We start from the raw sequence: 17,061 nt of genomic DNA, 5'->3' as shown, positions 1-17,061 counted from the left end.
ACACATGTACAGAAGAATAGCCCTGAGAGAGACAGACAAAGATAGAGAGACACCCCCACAGTGACAGGGACCAGATGCTCCACCCACGGCTCTCGAATCAAATTCGGATCCTGCATCCATCACTATGTGACCTTGATAATGTCACTTAATAACAGCTAATGCTTACTGATCATTTCACTCTGTGCTGTATTAACTCGTGTAGTCTCAATGACGTGGTGGGGCGGGTATTACCGTGTTTCCCCGAAAATAAGACCAGCTGGACAATCAGCTCTAATGGGTCTTTTGGAGCAAAACTTAATATGAGAACCAATCTTAGCGGATCGGATTGGATCGGATCGGATCGGATAGGATACCGGGTCTTATATTAATTTTTGCTCCAAAAGATGCATTAGAGCTGATTGTCCAGCTAGGTCTTGTTTTTGGGGAAACAGGGTATTATCATCCCCTTTTACAGATAAAGAAACTGAGGCAGAGAGAGGTAAGTAACTTTTCTCAGGTTACATACACAGTAAGTGGTGGCAGGTAGACTGACACCCAGGCAGCTTGGCTCAAACGTCTACATGCTTCCCCACTGTGCTCGCACAGGTCCACCTCAGGCTGCAGTGTCCTCATCAGTCAACATAAAAAGTGGCCATACATACAGCAAAAACAATATGCATTAACAGAGGGAGGGCAATGGACGGAAAGAGATGGCAGAAAGCTAGCGTGGCAATATGTTAATGGTATAATCTAGGAGGTGGGCATATAGACATTCACTGTAAAAACTTGACTTTTCTCTGTAAGTTTGAATGTTTTCATAATGAAATGTTGGAGGAAAGTGGCATCAGGGGTCTGTGCTGATGTATAATGCTGTGATTAAGGTAGACTCAACATCATGCAAAAAACAGACAATTATGGAGCTTTAAATGAGACACTTAGGACAAACCAGTTTTTGTAGTGTTTTGCACTAAATGGGTATTTAATAAATGTATTAAAAGCACCTAGCACTATGTTGCTGAAGGCAGGCACTTAATAAATGATAGTTCTTTCTGGAACCCCTGTAAAGCTCAAAATCACCAACTCCCATGGAATCATAAAATCCCCGGTCATCAACACACATTTATTAAGCTCCAGGTGCATAACCAACATACTGAGGTGCCATGGGATATTCAGAAGTAAAGACTAGATTCCCCCAACCAAAACATCCTATTTGAAAGGTAAGGGCGTTAGACTAGATTTCTAGTGTTTTTTTTGTTTTTGTTTTTTGCATGAGGGTCAATTCAGGGGAAAAAAAATGTTTGGGGATACACTTGAAACTAAAGAATGACGAAAGCTTTTTCGACACCATGGAGAAAATGTACATAGGTAACAATGCATAGAATTTTATATTGTAAGATAGAAGATTGTTAATATCATTATAGGCCCTAAAATGTTACTATCTGTGTATACAAATCTCAGAAGCAATAACTGCATAGAAGAAACTCTTATCATCACCCATGAGCCCCTGAGCTGCTGTGCTGATTCAGGGGTCCCTAAGGGCTCTCTGAATTCTATTATATACTCACTGTTTCTTGAAGGGATGTACTTTTAGTGGAAAAAAGGATTTGGATTTACATAACACTGAATCACACCATGGGAGAGTTATTCTCTTTTCAGTCCTTCTGAATCCCTCTGATTACGTCAAGTAGAAAGTCTCTGTGTGGTGCCAGCGTGTCTTTACCACCTCTCAGGGTTTAACAAAGGGATTGGGCCTCCCGCTCACAGCCTTGGCAAGTAATAACCTCAAGACAGACCTTACCCTACCCGTTATTTTATTTTTCTTTGTATCTTATTTGTACAATTGCCTTCTGTGCATGGCAACTGATACTGTTTTTCTACTTCCCAATAGTGACATAAAATTTCCTTTCAAAGTATTTTTGGTTAAGTAAAAAAGATGGACTGCTTTAAAGACAAATATTAAGTAAACGCGAGTATAGCTGGTGTCACAGAAATATAAAGGTGGTACAGGAAAGGTGAACGGCTGAGAAATACAGATCTGCTCCCACCTTACCATTGTACAAATGAGCAACCTGTGGCCCAGCCCTCTCCAAGATGCCACAGCAAGTCAGTGACTACGTGGGCTTTGAACCCGCACCTCCCGATGCGATGCACTGTCCTGGGCTCTTTCAGGACTGTTGATATTTGTTTGGGTTTCTGCCTCTGATCCTCACACTCAAGCAAGGTGTGGGGCACGGCAAGCAGCAGAAGGAGGAAGGAACTGCCTCCCCACTCTCTCGTCCTGTCCAAGCGGAAGCAGCCCTGGGCACGTGTCTTAGATGAGCAGCACCTCTCCACTGGACTCTCAACGCTTGCATTCAGGGGAAGCAGCAGTGGGCCCCCCCACCCCGCCATGGCAGTCCCTCATGCCTCTCAATTTGATGTGTCTGAAGCCTCCCTTGCCCAGACCTGTTCCAGCCCAAAGCGGGGATTTTTCTCCCCCTCTGCTTCCATCTGTTTCATGCAGGAAAACGGAAGAGAGCTTTGCTCACTCACTGACTGCTGTCCAAGAGGATGTGGTTCCTGCACAGATTCCTCCCAGTCAGTCTGGCCTTCAGTAAAATAGCATCAGAGCAGGGCAACAATGCTTTTGAAATTCGGAGCCTGACAGTTCAGGATATGCAACCAAGGCCCCAGGCTGTAGTATCAAATGTGAGCTAATGTAGGGGAAGCACCTAGCACACAGAAAGCAGTCAAGATATGGTAGCCTTAGCTTTTTGGGGGGTATTTTATTCCCTATTGTCACATTAGTTTGGATGAAGAATTCTTCTTTGTTTTTTGGAAAAGTACAGATCAAGCCAACAGTGCCTTTGCATAGAGCAAGTAGCCTGTGCACTGCACAACCCCAGGGGGCACTAAAGGCGAATGCAGACTAAAAGGTGACTGGCCCTGGGTTGTCTGTGCAGTAGGTACAGCCAGACCTGGCATCTCTTAGCATAATTCACTGCAAATTCCTGAACCAGGACTCAGGAAATCTGAGTTCTAGAACTGATTTCTCCACTAAATTGCTGAGAGACCTTAGGCAAATCCCTTTCCCTCTTTGTGCCTCAGTTTCCTCCTCTGTAACAAGACCAAATATTGTCTGAAGTTCCCCTCCAGTTATAAAATTCTGTGATTCTACAGAAGCAGATTTCAACTTCTGAAGGGCTGTCACACAAAAGAGGAAAAGGGCTCGCTCACCTGGCTCAAGAAGATTCGCCAGCATGAGTTGGATAGGGATATTAGTGGGAGGTAGCTTTTGCCTCACAAAAAAAACTTAATCAGAGTACCTAGCGACATAGGAGGCAGCTCTGGGAGGTGGTGAGTTCCCTGCGGCTTGAGGAGTTCACGTACAGAGTGGGTTAAGAGAGAGACCTGTGAGAGGTGGGAGGTTTGACCATATGCCCTTTGAGATTCTTTTTGGCATGGAGATTTTATGGTTTCAAAGCTTGGTTCTATTTTCCTTAGTGCTAAGAGGCACTCAAGCTAGGGTTGGGTCTCATCAAACCCTGCTGATGACTATTAATGCAATGACCTTGTGGGCTCTGCCCCACTCGTCCTCTAAGAGTTCGCACACATCCACATCATCCAAACGAAACTCAGTCCCTCCAGCAGTGCTGTTCTTTACCTCTGCTCCAGCCAACAAACCCTTTCTTCCTAGAAAGGATTCATTAATAGCCTTGCGCAGGCGTGGGGTAGGAAGAAGATAGAACCAGGGTGGGGAACCATGTAAAAAACCTCAAGAGAATAAACCATACAAACACTTTTAAGTGTCTATACTCCAGTGACAGCTAATGCTAATTGCAAATTCATTACTGCAGGTCCCCTAGGAGGCCCTGGCAGCAACAGCTGTGTGGGACGGAGCTAAGTTAGTGCACACGAGGGGAAAGAAACAGGATTTCCTTTAAAAATCACAACCACTTTGGCTTTTCATTAATTCAATCAGGTGCCTCCAAAGAGTGTAACTGGTTGAGATTGAAATGCATCACCCTTCAGTTGCATCCACAATGTATAAGGAACAGCAAGATTTGGCAATTACCCACTTGGGATGATTAATGAGGGCATTCAGTCAGCCTTGGGAAGATGGGGTCAGAAAACCCCCACTGTTGTCAATAATTCCAGTGTTTCACTCTCCCTTCAAAGATGAGTGAGGTCCCCCATCCCCATCACCTTGGATGTTCCTCTTAAAGCCTTCTATTCAGAAATTTAGCTCAGGGCACCTGCGGCGTTTTAAACAGTTTAAGTTGTCTTTTCTAGTTCCCTTCAATAGAATGTATATTTACACAATAAAAAGGTATCAATCTCAATTGAGGGTATTTTCCTGATGGTGAAAGATATTTAGTTTGGCAAGATTCCAGAACCTTCTCTCTTGGTGACTTTCCCAGAGGGGAGTAAGCAAAGCCATCTACCTAGATGAGAAACAGCACCCAAATAATGCAAATACACATGCTCACATTTGTACTGAAGTTGGCATTTTAGACAATACTTTCACAGGGATTATCTACTCTGATCGTCTCCAACCCTCTGTCAGCGAGGTAGCGTGAATCCCATTTCACAGACAAAGTAACTGAAGCTCAGTGAGGTAAAGCCACTCACACCAGTCACACAGCTAGAAAGAGAGCCTGAGGCTAACAAGCAAGTCCCGTCTGTCCCCTACACCTAAGCCTGCCTCTGGGACAGTGACACTAGCTGAACAACAAAGGAAACGAAGTTCACAGTACCTTTCCGCCTCCTGTTCTGCACTCTGCTGCTTGCTTTCGAAGGCGTTGAAGCTGCTCATGTCCACATAGCCATCATTTTCGTTTGCTGTGGACAGGGCTCTGCTCTGATCCTCAAACAGCTTCGTAAATGTCCCAGCCCTCGCAGGCCTTCGGGGCGGAATCTGGATATTCTCATAGTCGGAGTTCATGGCTGGAATGTTCTCATAGTCCGAAGTGTCGGCGTTGGGGAATGAGATGGACCGGGGCTTGGTCAGGGGCAAGGGCAGAAAGGGGGGCCGGGAGCGGTCTTCGAAGGACTCCACTCGGGATACTGTCCTGCTGAAGGGGACGCCTTTCCTCTTGCTGTCCCTGTAGAAGATGAGGGAAGAGGGCGATTCGGAAGCCCGCAGCTTGCCTGTCCTGGCCTTAAGCTGAGGGGAGTTACTGAGGCTCCTGCGGTCAATTTCCAGAAGCCGGGAAGGCCCGTGGTAGCTGGATTCTGAAGAGGACCTGGAAGAAGACACGTTGACATCCACGTGCACTTTGTTCTCGGTCTTTTTCTTAAACGTCAGAGCCAGGAACCGCTTAAAGGACGACTTCTTCTTCTTGCTGTGCTTGTCCGGGGGCTCGCTCTCGATCAGGAGTGAGGGAGAGCTCTTCGTGATGGGCTTTTTGGTGATGCAGGCCAGGTCGAAAGGTGGTGGGATGTCGACCACGGAAGATGGAGTTGAGGTGCCACTGGATGGAAGGTGGTTCCTCTGGGAGAAACTCCCTGAGGAGCCAATCACACAGGGTAGAGAGAGATTGTCGTCTTTCCTTTTGATCCAATGGTCATCTAAGCCAGATGCCTCTGGATCCCGGTACACGGAGACCGGTATCTCTCGGCCTTCCACAGAGAATGACCGAGGGTATAGAGTGAAGGCTCTGGGCTTTGCCGGCAAGGCCCAGCTGGCTTCCAGCGGCTTCCCCTCCAACGACAAAACCATCTTTCTTGGCTCCTCAGTGGCACCTCCAATGCCAATGGCTGATGAGCCAGGGTCTGGTCCACTTTCTTCCGGGACGGTTTCTGGGACGTAGCCAGCCACTTTCCCAGAGTGGGGCCTGGCCCTTGAGATGATGCTCTTCCTGTCCATGGGAGCCAGGCTGCCCTCAGCATCCGAATTCACGTCTTTCAGGCCGTAACCATTCAGGGTGTCGGACGCAGCCTGTGGCTCAGGATTCTCTCCTCCAGGCTCATCCCCACATGGCAGTTCGACTCCCATCTCATAGGGGTTGGTGAGTGCGTCATCTGTGGCGTCCTCATCCTCCGGCAGGACCACCACATCAGGGGCAGAGGGATCCTCCCTAGTGCCACCCTGCGGGGAGCCACACTGACCACATAAAGTTCCAGCCATGGCGTCCTGCTTTGCACACACCGCCGACTTGGGTTCCTGCTCTGACTCCAAGTCTTTGGCTGGCTCAGAAAAAGAAGAGTAGCTTTCGCTACAGAAAGAGGTGCTCTCAGTTGGGAAGAACTCATAGGGACTTCCTGAGAGGGAAGTCATGAAGTCGTCCAGCCCGTCATTCTCGAAAGGAATGATCTGGCAGCTCTCCTCGGCAGGTTCGTCCTGCACAGTGTGTTCACCTTCTTGAGTGTTGTCTCCCACCTCGTGGGTGACTGCTGCCATTTCTTCTTGGTCAGTTTTCTCATCTTGGTCATGGGGTTCATCCTGGGTGCCGTCACCTGGGGCATCTTCACACCCTTCTTCAGAGATTTCAGGGCTGTGTGTAGCTATCTGCACCTCCTGGATGCCTGTGGCCAACCCCTCCTTCTCCAGGGGTTCCTCACTGGCACCTTCAGCACCCCGCTTGGTGGGCCCATTGGAATCCGAACACTCGTCCGGTGTCGCTGGTTCTGCAGTGGCAGAGCCCTCCTCACCATCCTCCTCGGCCTCCCGGGGTGTCCCAGGGGGGCCGGGCTCCTCGCCAGGAGCTGCTGGGCCCTCTGAGTTGACTTGAGTTAGAATGATATCGCTCGGGAAGACCGCCTCTCCATCCCCAGGGCCCGTGTCCTTCACGCTGTACATGCTGTGTTCTTCCACCAGCTTCTCTTCCTCCTCACTCGGGAGCTTCTGTTCCTCCGCCCCTGGGTCTTGGGCACCGTCATCCGCCCCCCCATTCTCCGGCGTGGGGGCTACACCCGTGTCACCCTCTCCACTCAATGCCACTTCAGCGGGGGCTGCCACACCCTCAGCAGCTCCTGCCTCCTCACCTCCCTCCTGGAGTTCCTCCTGCCCGGTGGCGTCCGGAGCCTCCGTGACATCATTCTCCACAGAATCCTCCTCCCTGGGTTCGCACTCTGCCGGCGGAGCCCCGGGGACCACGATGTAATCCTCGTCGGCCTCGGCCTCGGGGCGCTCCAGGTTGGAGGGCTGCTCTTCATAAAGCCCCCTGTCTACGCAAAGCAGCTTCCCGTTGCTGCACTTGTTCAAGCTGTTGATCATATACACGCTGGCCCTCCACTCGTTGGGGGTATCCAGCCTGGGCTTAGGGGCAATGGGGGGTTTGGGCCCCCTCGACATGGAGTTGGGACTATGAAGACCGTCAGGCCGGGGTGACGAAGGGAATTTGGGTGCCGTCACTGGCGTGAGGGGGCTGGCAGTCTTTGGCTTGGGAGCAACTGGTGGTTTTGGTGAATCTAAAAGATGAAAACAGTGAAAAGAAGGAGATAAAAAGTACAGTTACCTTTATTTCCACGCCTCCTTACCATTTTCGAGAGAACACTGAAGATGGTTTCCCAACCCATGTCAACCCAATCGACTATGTTCTGTCTTAGGTTTATGTCTCCACCATCTTAAACTCCCTTAACCGTCCACTAAGGATTCATTCTGTAGACAAAGTGACTATAACTTTCTTCCATACACAGTCCCGCTAAGAAAACCCAACCGAATGACATCCTGTACTCCTCAAATAAAGGTGTGCAGATCACTGCACTCACTCCGTAAATGCTTTTCTCTGTCAGGTACCCAGGAGACAATGCTGAACTTGACAGTCACCACCCTTGCTGCCCTCATGGAGCTGATATTCCTTCTACAGTTAACTCATTGGATGTCTGCATCTATACACACTATAGACAGTAGGGTCTTCTAGGGTCAAGAAGAGAAGAACCCCCCTGCTGACTACTCACAGTTGAGTTAGGGAGACAAGACTGACAGAACAATTGAAGGACAGAGCCGCAGACGCTTGGAATATTATGAATGAATAGCCATGATCTCACTCCTTCAAGAATGATACATTAAAGCTTTGTGACAGTGATGTATGATTCTTCTGAGGTCACCTCTGAATGTTACATGCTTCAAGACTGATGTCCAGCTAAGTGCCCTGCATTCCAATTTCAAGGGAGAAATTATATGGACATTTGCAAAAGGCCTCTTCCCTTGTGGATGGTGAGGACATACTGACCACGGCAGAAAAAAAGATGTGGTACAAACTGTACATGTAACAGGAGTTTGAGAAGCAAGAGTTGCCATGGCAAGGGAAGACCTCTTGGAGAAGGTGAGATTTCAGCTAAATTTTGCAGGACGGGAGGGACCTTGACAAGAAGGGTCAAAGGAGTAGTTGCCCACTTCCAAGTTCAGCATCTCTCCTGCCACAAGCCAGACCACACGTCCATGCCTCCTGCCTGCACCTCCGAGCCCTTGGCTGCACTGTGAACAAAGTAAGGAAGGCAGATTGCCAGAAATCCAACCCCATCCTGACATCTCCGCTTCAGCAGTGCTGCCTGGCTGCCCCCTGTCCAGGGATCAGAATGTACAAGTGTCCCTTCAGCCCAACCTCGTCTCCCAGTTCCATCCCCACTAAGGCTTTGGCTTGACGGACAGCAGCCTCAGAATGCCAGCCTGGCTGTGACAGAAGGAAGGTGCAGCAGAGGACCTGGATGTCTGTCAGCAAACTCTCCTCTTCTGCATGCAGTTGACTCCTAGCTAAATCCTTGCAGCATCTAACACCTGGGCTGTCTGACAGAAATATAATGTAAGCCACATTTATAATTGCATGTGTACTTTTTAATGCTCCCATAGCCACATTAAAAAGTGAAAAAGAAACAGGTGAAATTAATTTTAACAGTACAGTTTTTTTCAGCTCAATATATCAAAAATATTATTATTTTGAGCATTATCATGTAATCAATGACTCATATTTGGATCAACATGTAACCGATATATAAAATTTATTGATGAGATATTTGACATTCTTTTTTGAATTAATGTGTATGTATTTTACACATACAGAACATCACAAATCAGACTAGCCACGTTTCAAGTACTCATTAGCCACACGTGGCCAGTGGCTATGGTACTGGTCAGCATAGCTCCAGCTGTTGGAGACATCTCCATAAGACTGTCCCATTGGCACCTCAATTCCAAGATGTCTGAAGCCAAAGTCAATATGATGTCCCAAACTGGCAGGACTGTGTCAAATTCAGCTGAGGCCCCAAAGGAAAGAAAAAAGGCCTGGAGTACCAATAATACAGGGTTACAAAGCCCATACACTGCTTCTAAAAGGGCCTCATTTCAGAACCTCTTTACTTGTACTTTGCACATACATCTAATGAACCTGGTTGTCTGATTTCCCAATGCACAGCTAATTAGAAGGTGTTGGAGGACAGGATAGAGCAGGAACACTGCCAGCTGTAAGATGTGGTAGCTAACAGCAGGAACGGGAGAGAAGAGGCACAACTGTCAAAGTACCCACTGCTAACGTACCCACTGTATCAACCCCCTAAACCACACGTATATTTATCTGCATCAATGCCCAGGCCTGCCACTGACATCCAGATAATAACCCAGAGTCTTCAAAATGTAATATATGACTTCCCAACTCCTCATTTCCACAAGCAATTAAGTAAGTATTTGGTTAGAAAAATACCTGTCCAGATTAGCAAAACAAAAAGAAGAAGAAAAAAAAATTGGAGCTTAAACAGCAAAGCTCAATGTGGAATAACAGAGTAAGTCTTTGGAGCCTGGCTAATCTGGGTTCAAAATCTGGCTTTGCCACGTATAAACTATGAAACTGAGCCTCAGTTCCCTCATCTGTAAAATGGGTACAATAGTAGTACCTACTCTCAAAGGGTTGTTGTGAAGATTAAAAGATATACATTAAAAGTGCTTTGTAGCAGGCCTGCACATAGGAGTACTCAATAAACGATAGCTATTATTGTTCTAATTAAGTCAGTCTTTGCTTACCCCACATCTTGCTCTATATTTACGTATTATGTAATATTAGCATCAAGCTCTCAACATCAGGAGTCAGGCTTTCCATGAAATTATTCTTTGGGGGTGGGGAGTCTCATTGCTCATCCTTAACAGGTGGTATTTCACATGGGCGCCATGAGACCTGACAGAAGGACGGAAGGGCCATGAAAAACGACCGTCACCTTGGCTGTATCGCCCCCACTCCCACCCCATCCCTCATCCAATCAAGCTATTGATCTGTGGATGCCGTCTCTTCGGGAAAGGTTACAGTGGGCATCTGAGGCATGATCCTGCAAGAAAATGCCTTCCCCACAGCGCCTCTAGGAATGACAAGTACACAGCGCCCATGCCCTGCTGCCAGCTCTGAAGCTCAGGGAGTTCCACTTGCATCCACTCTGAGATCAAAGGATGCCAGAAGCAGAAAAGCCTTGTCTGACCCCTCGCTGAAAGATGAGGAAACTGAGGCACAAAGAGGGTAGGTGACTGGAATGCAGTTACTCAGAAAACCTGGAGCAGGGACCAGGTAGAATGTGGGTTTCCCGCTGCAGTCACTTGAACTTCAGCCTTGATCCTTTGCCACTGAAATTTCCTCTACAGTGGAGACTCAGGGCTCCCTTCTAGTGAGGTAGAGAAGAGAAAACTGCAGGAAAAAACGCAGGGAAATGGAGACCAGGGACAGCTAGCCAAGAGAGAAATTTATATAAGTGTGAGTCCAGAGCTCAGACGTGCTAACTGACCATGAGGTGGATGACTGGCTTTCATTTGCTCCCATCCAGTTTCCTTTAACTCTATTTCATTAAATAGGTATTTATTGAGCACCTACTATGTGCCAGGCACTCATCTATAATCTTTGGATACACCAATAAACAAAACAAAGACCCTGTCCCTCATGGACCTTATATTCTAGTGGTGGGAGATAAGCAATAAAAAGGGTATTTTACATATTGTATGTTAATTATCATAAAGTCTATGGAAAAAGATTAGGAGTTGGGGTTGCATTTTTTAATAGAGTGAACAGGATAGGTCTCACTGAGAAGACATTACAGCGAAGATCTGAAAGCGGTGAGGGAATCCATGACTCACCTGGCCTGTCATGGAGGCCAGAGTGGATGGAGGGGAACGAGCAAGTGAGAAGGAGAAGCAGGAGATGAGGTCCGAGGGGTCATGGGAGAGTATAGACTATGAAGGGGCTGGAGCAGAAAGACATGGACATGCTGGCTACTGTGTGGAAATAGGTAGAAGTGGTGAAGATGGACACAGGGAGACCTGTGAGGAGGCTCTTGCAATAATCCAGGCAAAACATAATGCAAAAATATGATGGAGGCTTGGACCTGGTTGGTAGCAGCAGAAGTGGTGAAAAAGAGTAGAATTCCAGTATGAAGGGAGAGCTGGCAGCATGTGCAGGCAGCCTGGATATGGGGTGTAAGAGAAAGAGAGAAGTCAAGGACAACACCAAGGTTTTGAGTTGGAGCAAGTGGAAAAGTTGCCACCAGCTGAATTGGGGAAGCTTGTAGGTGCTGGGGCGGGAAACCAGAATTCCAGTTTGCACTTGTCAGATTCCAATTACCCATCACACACCTTGGTGGAGATGTCAAGTGGGCCCCTGAGTATTCCAGCCTGGGTTCCGGGGATAGGTCTGGCTGGAGGTATCCATCAGGGAGATGGAATTTAAGGCATGAACCTGGTGAGATCACCAAGCGAGGGAGTGTGGACAGAGAAAAGTGCAGGGCCAAGGAGGGCGCAAGAAGGAGCCAGCAAAGGAGACTGAGGCGGGAGCAAAGAAAATAAAAGGAGTGCGAGGGCTTCCAGTTCTGCTCTCTCCCTGCCTCCTTCACCAGCAGGAGCTAGATAGAGCCCCTGCCCTCAGCACCGTTATCTGGGTCTCAGAGCCACTCTGCCTAGAGAAGGCTCAGGGAAGAGGTAGCATAGGGCTGCCCGTTGAAAGAGAGGATTTCACAGTCGGAAAAAAGGTTGAGTATTCCAGGCAGAGGGAACAGTGTGCAGAGGCACAGAGGCAGTGAGATGCAAAGCCCTTTGGGAATATGGCAGAGCCCACTAGTGCTGAGATCGAGTATGGTGGGGGTAGCGGATTACAGGATAAATCAGAGCTGCGGTTCCTCTTCTGGGTTAAACTTAACTTTCTGACTGTCCAGAACGCAGCATGGATGGAGCTGTCTCCTGACTCCCTCTGGCTGCTGCATAAACCTTCTCTCTGTATCACAGAGTCTGGGGGTCACACCCTCCCCAGCCCGAGTTATCAACACCAGGACCTCCTGGCAATTTGCTAAGTGTCAGGATGACTTGAATGCAAATACCCTTCAAGCCAAGATGCTAAGAGTTAACTGGGGGGTGGGGTAACCCCAGTGACAAGAGAAGAGATTTTTAACAGCTTCTGGTGATAGAAATCATCCCCAGCCAGCCCCTGGTACCAGTTTATATTTTCTTTCTCTATTTTAATTAAATATCTGTCACTCATACATTCATGCTTGCTGTTCCCTTGTCAGCTAGGTAGAAGTTCAATCAGAAAGGGTATTGGAAGGAGCACTGAACTGGGAGTCGAGGGCTGTGATTTCCACTCCTGGCCCGGCTCTGCCCTTAAATGGAGGTGTGACCTTGGGCAAGTCCCTTCTCCTCCCTGAGCATCAGTTTCCCCATAGGTAGAGTGAGGGGACTGCCCCAGTCCATAAGTGCCTTCTCCACTGGCCACCTACAGCCTATTAAAACTCAGCTCTTCTTACGATGTCCCCTGACATTCTGTCTTCAGTTCCCCAGCCTGTTTCAACTGCAGTTCACTATACTCCCCCTGGAACTCTCATAACCATATGTTCCAAGAGTAATTATCTTCCAATTTCACCTTCCAATTGCATCTTAATTTAACTTTCATTTCTGGGTGCTTGCTGGAATGTCCATGCCAAGCCTGATGATTTCTAATTAGGCTGCTGTTAAGCTAGTCCAATGATCCACGACAGGGCACTTATTTGGAAGACAACATGGCACAGAGTGGGAAGAGCATGGGGCCCCGGCTTGGACAGACCTGGACTCCAATCCCAGCTCTGCCACACATCAGCTGTGTGACCTTGGGCACATGACTTTGCCTCCCTGAGCCTGTTTCTTTCTTGGTAATATGGAAGAAATACCCTCTTTTATCTTAAGGCTATTGAGAAGGTCAAGGGAAATAACAGACATAGGATGACTAACAAAATCAACTGGCAAACATTTCCTGTGTACCTACTATGTGTTAGGCATTGGCTAAAAAAGGAGGCTCTCAAGCTGGACAGGCTGGGTTTCAGTCCTGTCTCAGATCCCCATTAAGTCAGTGACCGTTAAATCCCTGCAGCTCAGTTTTTCCATTTATAAAATGGAGATAGCAAGAGTACTCACCTCATCAGGTCACTGTGAAAACTAAACTGATATAAGTAAAACACTTAAAAGTAACATCTGATTCTTAGCAAGTAAGCACTCAATAAATACTAGCTAGCATTTACTGGTCACTTAGAATGTGAGAGACATTATTCCCGGTACATTACATGCTTTATTTCATGGAATCATGAGAACTCAATGACCAAGACCTCGTTATCCCCATTTTTCAGATGAAGAAACTGAGGCACAGAGAGATTCAGTAACCTGATAAAGGTCACATAAATAAGTACATGGTGGTTCTGAGAGTCTGTCCTATGGAGCCTGTGAGCCGTTATGCTACATGATTAGGAAATCCAGAGCATGGCACACAGAAATCATTATGTGAGGTTTTTATCATTGCCATCACACAGAAAAAGGAACCAGGTTTATGCTGGAGACAGATTATAGGAGGGCTGAACCCAGCAGCAGCAACTGCTGAGATTTCCTGGGACCAAACTGTCCTCTCAGTTTATTCTGGCTCACTCCATCCCCCCGATTCTCAGAGAAGGAAGGGCTTGCCCTAGCCTCATGCAGCGAAACGTGGGAAAACTGGAACCGCTCTCACCATTGTTTTAAAGCGAGTTTTATTAGGAGTATAGGAAAAAGCTAGCCTGGCTCTATCCAGGCTGTGCCAGAACAGGCAGGAGGCGACCTTTTTCCTCCTCGCACGGAATGGCTGGCTGGGTGCTGTGACCTGCTCCAGCCTTTCCAGGTACCCCAAAGTGGTTCCCCTGCTCCTACCTCCCCGCTATCCTGTGACCCACACGCTAACTGTCTAGGTGTCCACATGCCCAGCAGCAACAGGGCCTGGGCACAAGGAAGCAACTGCTACACTCTCAAGTCCCCAAGTGGCTCCTTTTTCCTATCAGTCCAACCAGTATCTCCTGTCTGCACCTCACTCCTAAAACAATGACTTTTTTCATTAAAAAGATTTTAAAAAGAAAAAAACCCACCACACACACTCTTTCTCTCTCTCTCACACACACAGTGCAGCAGGATATGGTTCTAAGACAACCAAAATGGTGGCTTCCTGTTTCTTTAGGGATGTGTGTTTTGGAGTATGGCTTCAGACAAGGGTGTTGGTTGGGGAGAGGGCTGCCTATTGCTAAATTCTAAGAAAAAAAAGTGATGATCGCCCCTTGGCAGGCAGATCAAGCTAGCTGGGACTGTTCCCTTGCAAACTCTCCTCTTTGAGGGAACTTTCTGCCCCCCGTGTGGATGGAGTCAGGAATCCAGGGAACTGGGTTCCAGGAACCGCCTATCTCTGAGTCTCAGTCACTAAATCTGTTCAATGGCACCCCAGTGGAGAAACCGCTAATCTTTATTGTCACACACTTTCTGGATTGCACGGAATCCCTGAACTGGCGAGTCCGATTCACCAGGCAGACACAGGAGGGAAGGGAGGGAACGCCTGAAGTGCAGCTTAGCTTCGGCGAGTGTCCCCTTGGCATTCGGTCCCCTGGGGAAGGCACAAAGAGGGCCTGGGCGCTGCGAGGGAGGGGTTCGCTAAGGGGGAAATGACTTAGAGCTTGTTAGTCCTATTCGGAGAGTAAGCTGCAAGTCTCGGGGTCTTAGAAGATATAAGGGAAGCAGTAACCCTCTTAAGGGTGCGCCCGCGGGAGCTGAAGGACGAGGACTAGCCCCTGGTGTGGAGAGCCTGGACGGATCCCGTGTGCCAGGAGGGGTCCGTGAAGGGTCGGGGTGCGGGTGTCGGGGCGCTACCAAGTTGCCTCTGAGAAGGGGACGTCCTTCTCTGTTGCCGAGGGTACCCTCATTCTGGGCGCCGCGGTGAGAGTGGGACGAGAGCGTACATGGTCAGGGTGCGGCCTCTCCGAGATTAAGGGGGCCGTCCCTGAGATGGGGAGACTCAGACAGGGGCCCCAGATGCTTCTCAGTCTCCTTGGTGAGGGGACTCCGGACCCGCCCATATCTCGACCGAAGCCAGCAGAGTGGGAAGGTCGAGGGATTCTCTGCCGTCGCTCCAGGTGCCCCGCGGGCTCCAACTTAGAGCGCCTGGCCGGGGCCCCCTCGCGCTAGCTCTCGGCGCCCGAGGTCGTGCGGAGCCTCCTACCTGCTCTGTTCATCTTCCAGAGCGCGGAGTCCGGGGCCACCCGTCGGTCCGTCAGTCCTTCCGTCCGAGCGCGAGTCCGCGCGCCGTCTCACTCCGTGGCCGACCCGCGGGGCCCGCACCCCCTGGTGCCCGCCCCGCCCCCCGGCGCGCGCCGGACTCCCCGCGGGGCGCGGGGCCAGTGGGGGCGCAGGACGCGAGCCTCCGGGGCTGGGCGGGGCGGGGGAGGAGAGGGGCGGGGAGGGGGCGCGAGCACAGGGCGCGCGGGGCGGTGGCCGGGGCAGAGCGCGGCGTCGCGTTCACTCGGACTCTTCGCACAGCGCAGGGCAAGTGGGGGCGCCGGGCGCGAGCCTCCCGGGCTGGGCGGGGCCGTGCAGGCGGGGCGGGGAGGGGGCGCGAGCGCGCCGCGCGTGGGGGCGGTGGCCGGGGCAGCGCGCGGCGTCGCGTCGGCTCCCGGCTCCCGGCTCCGCGCCGGGCGCGCTGCGCGCTGGCTGCTGCACCTCTGCCTGCGCTGCCTCGGCCGCTGCCGCGCCGCCGCCCCCTCCTAGACGTTTCCTCCCGCTCGCGAAGAGGAAGGCTTTTTTTTCCCCCTTTCTGCTCTGTCAGGGATTGAGGGAGCTGAGGGGCGAGGCATTCCCGTGCACATTTAAAGGGGCCGTGGCCGTGGGGACTCGGGGAGCCGTGCGAGGTTCAAGGAACCAGCATCGGGGATCGGGGAAAGCGGGCTAGTTGGGCTTCTGGGGACTTCCTCGTCCCTTTGCCAAACGGACCATCCATCTTTATTTTCAACCACAGGCATCATTCAGTCCTGCACCAGGCGCTATGCTGAGCGCCCAACAAGACAGCCCTAAATGGTTGCCCTCGTGTAACTTAGATGAGAGAAGGTCACAAGACAAATAAGCAATAAATATAATTTCAGAGAGTGATAAGTGCCTTGAGGGAGATAAATCGGGGTAATGGGGCAGAGCAGTGGCTCTCAAAAGTGTGTGGACCAGTATGGGAATTGTTAAACATGCAAATTCTCGGGACCCTCCCTAGACTTACTGAATCAGAAATCCTGTGTTTAACAAATCCCTAAGGTCCTCCTGATGCAAGCTGAAGTTTGAGAAACACTCGAGTAGAGAATGGGTGATCAAGGAAGTCCTCCCTGAGGAGGTGATATTGAAAGGGAGACCTGGTTGATGAGGAGCCTGTTTTTGTTTGCTCAGCACACTCTGGTCAGCACCTCCCTGGGACCAGGCCTGGTGCTAGGCAACGTGGATGACCCCCACCAAGCTTCCACTTTGAGCTCCCATCTGACTGTCCATGCAACATAGGCAGATAGTTTCTGCTTCCCGGGACAAATGTTGCGATGGGGACAAGAGTGCACAGCGGTTTGTAGGAATTCTGAGGTGGCCACAGAGTGCAGAGGGTTCAAATAAAGGAAAGGCCTTTCAGGCAGAGGGAATAGCTTGGGGAAAGACATGGCCTGTTAGAGGACCCTGAGGAGGTTGGCTTGGGTAATAGAGACTGGGAATGTCCCAATAGGTGATACAGAAGGGACAGGGTAGAGGTGTTCTAATGGCCATACCGAGCAAGTCCTAGGTAACCAGATATTTTCATTGCACAGACGAAACACCCTGCGGCTCTAAGCATCAGCATGACTCGGGCTTGTTAGAAATGAAGAACC

The 17,061-nt window shown here is 49.8% G+C and overlaps 1 protein-coding gene across 1 annotated transcript in view; it reads right to left on the bottom strand.

The window, feature by feature from the left end:
* The window catches only part of FGD5 (FYVE, RhoGEF and PH domain containing 5), a 108,152-nt gene extending 92,593 nt beyond the window's left edge, over positions 1-15,559 (bottom strand). Inside the window, exons 1-2 of the mRNA XM_019746997.3 lie at positions 15,396-15,559; positions 4,716-7,371 (exon numbers count right to left, since the gene is read on the bottom strand). Coding sequence (XP_019602556.2) covers positions 4,716-7,371; positions 15,396-15,408 — 2,669 coding nt within the window. The 5' untranslated portion in view covers positions 15,409-15,559. The remainder of the gene's footprint in view (positions 1-4,715; positions 7,372-15,395) is intronic.
* Between the last annotated feature and the right edge of the window lie 1,502 nt (positions 15,560-17,061).

Source organism: Rhinolophus sinicus, chromosome 5 (assembly GCF_057876585.1).
Source record: "Rhinolophus sinicus isolate RSI-liver-muscle chromosome 5, RSI-T2T, whole genome shotgun sequence".
NCBI lineage: Eukaryota > Metazoa > Chordata > Mammalia > Chiroptera > Rhinolophidae > Rhinolophus > Rhinolophus sinicus.
This window is presented reverse-complemented; position numbering and strand designations above follow the sequence as displayed.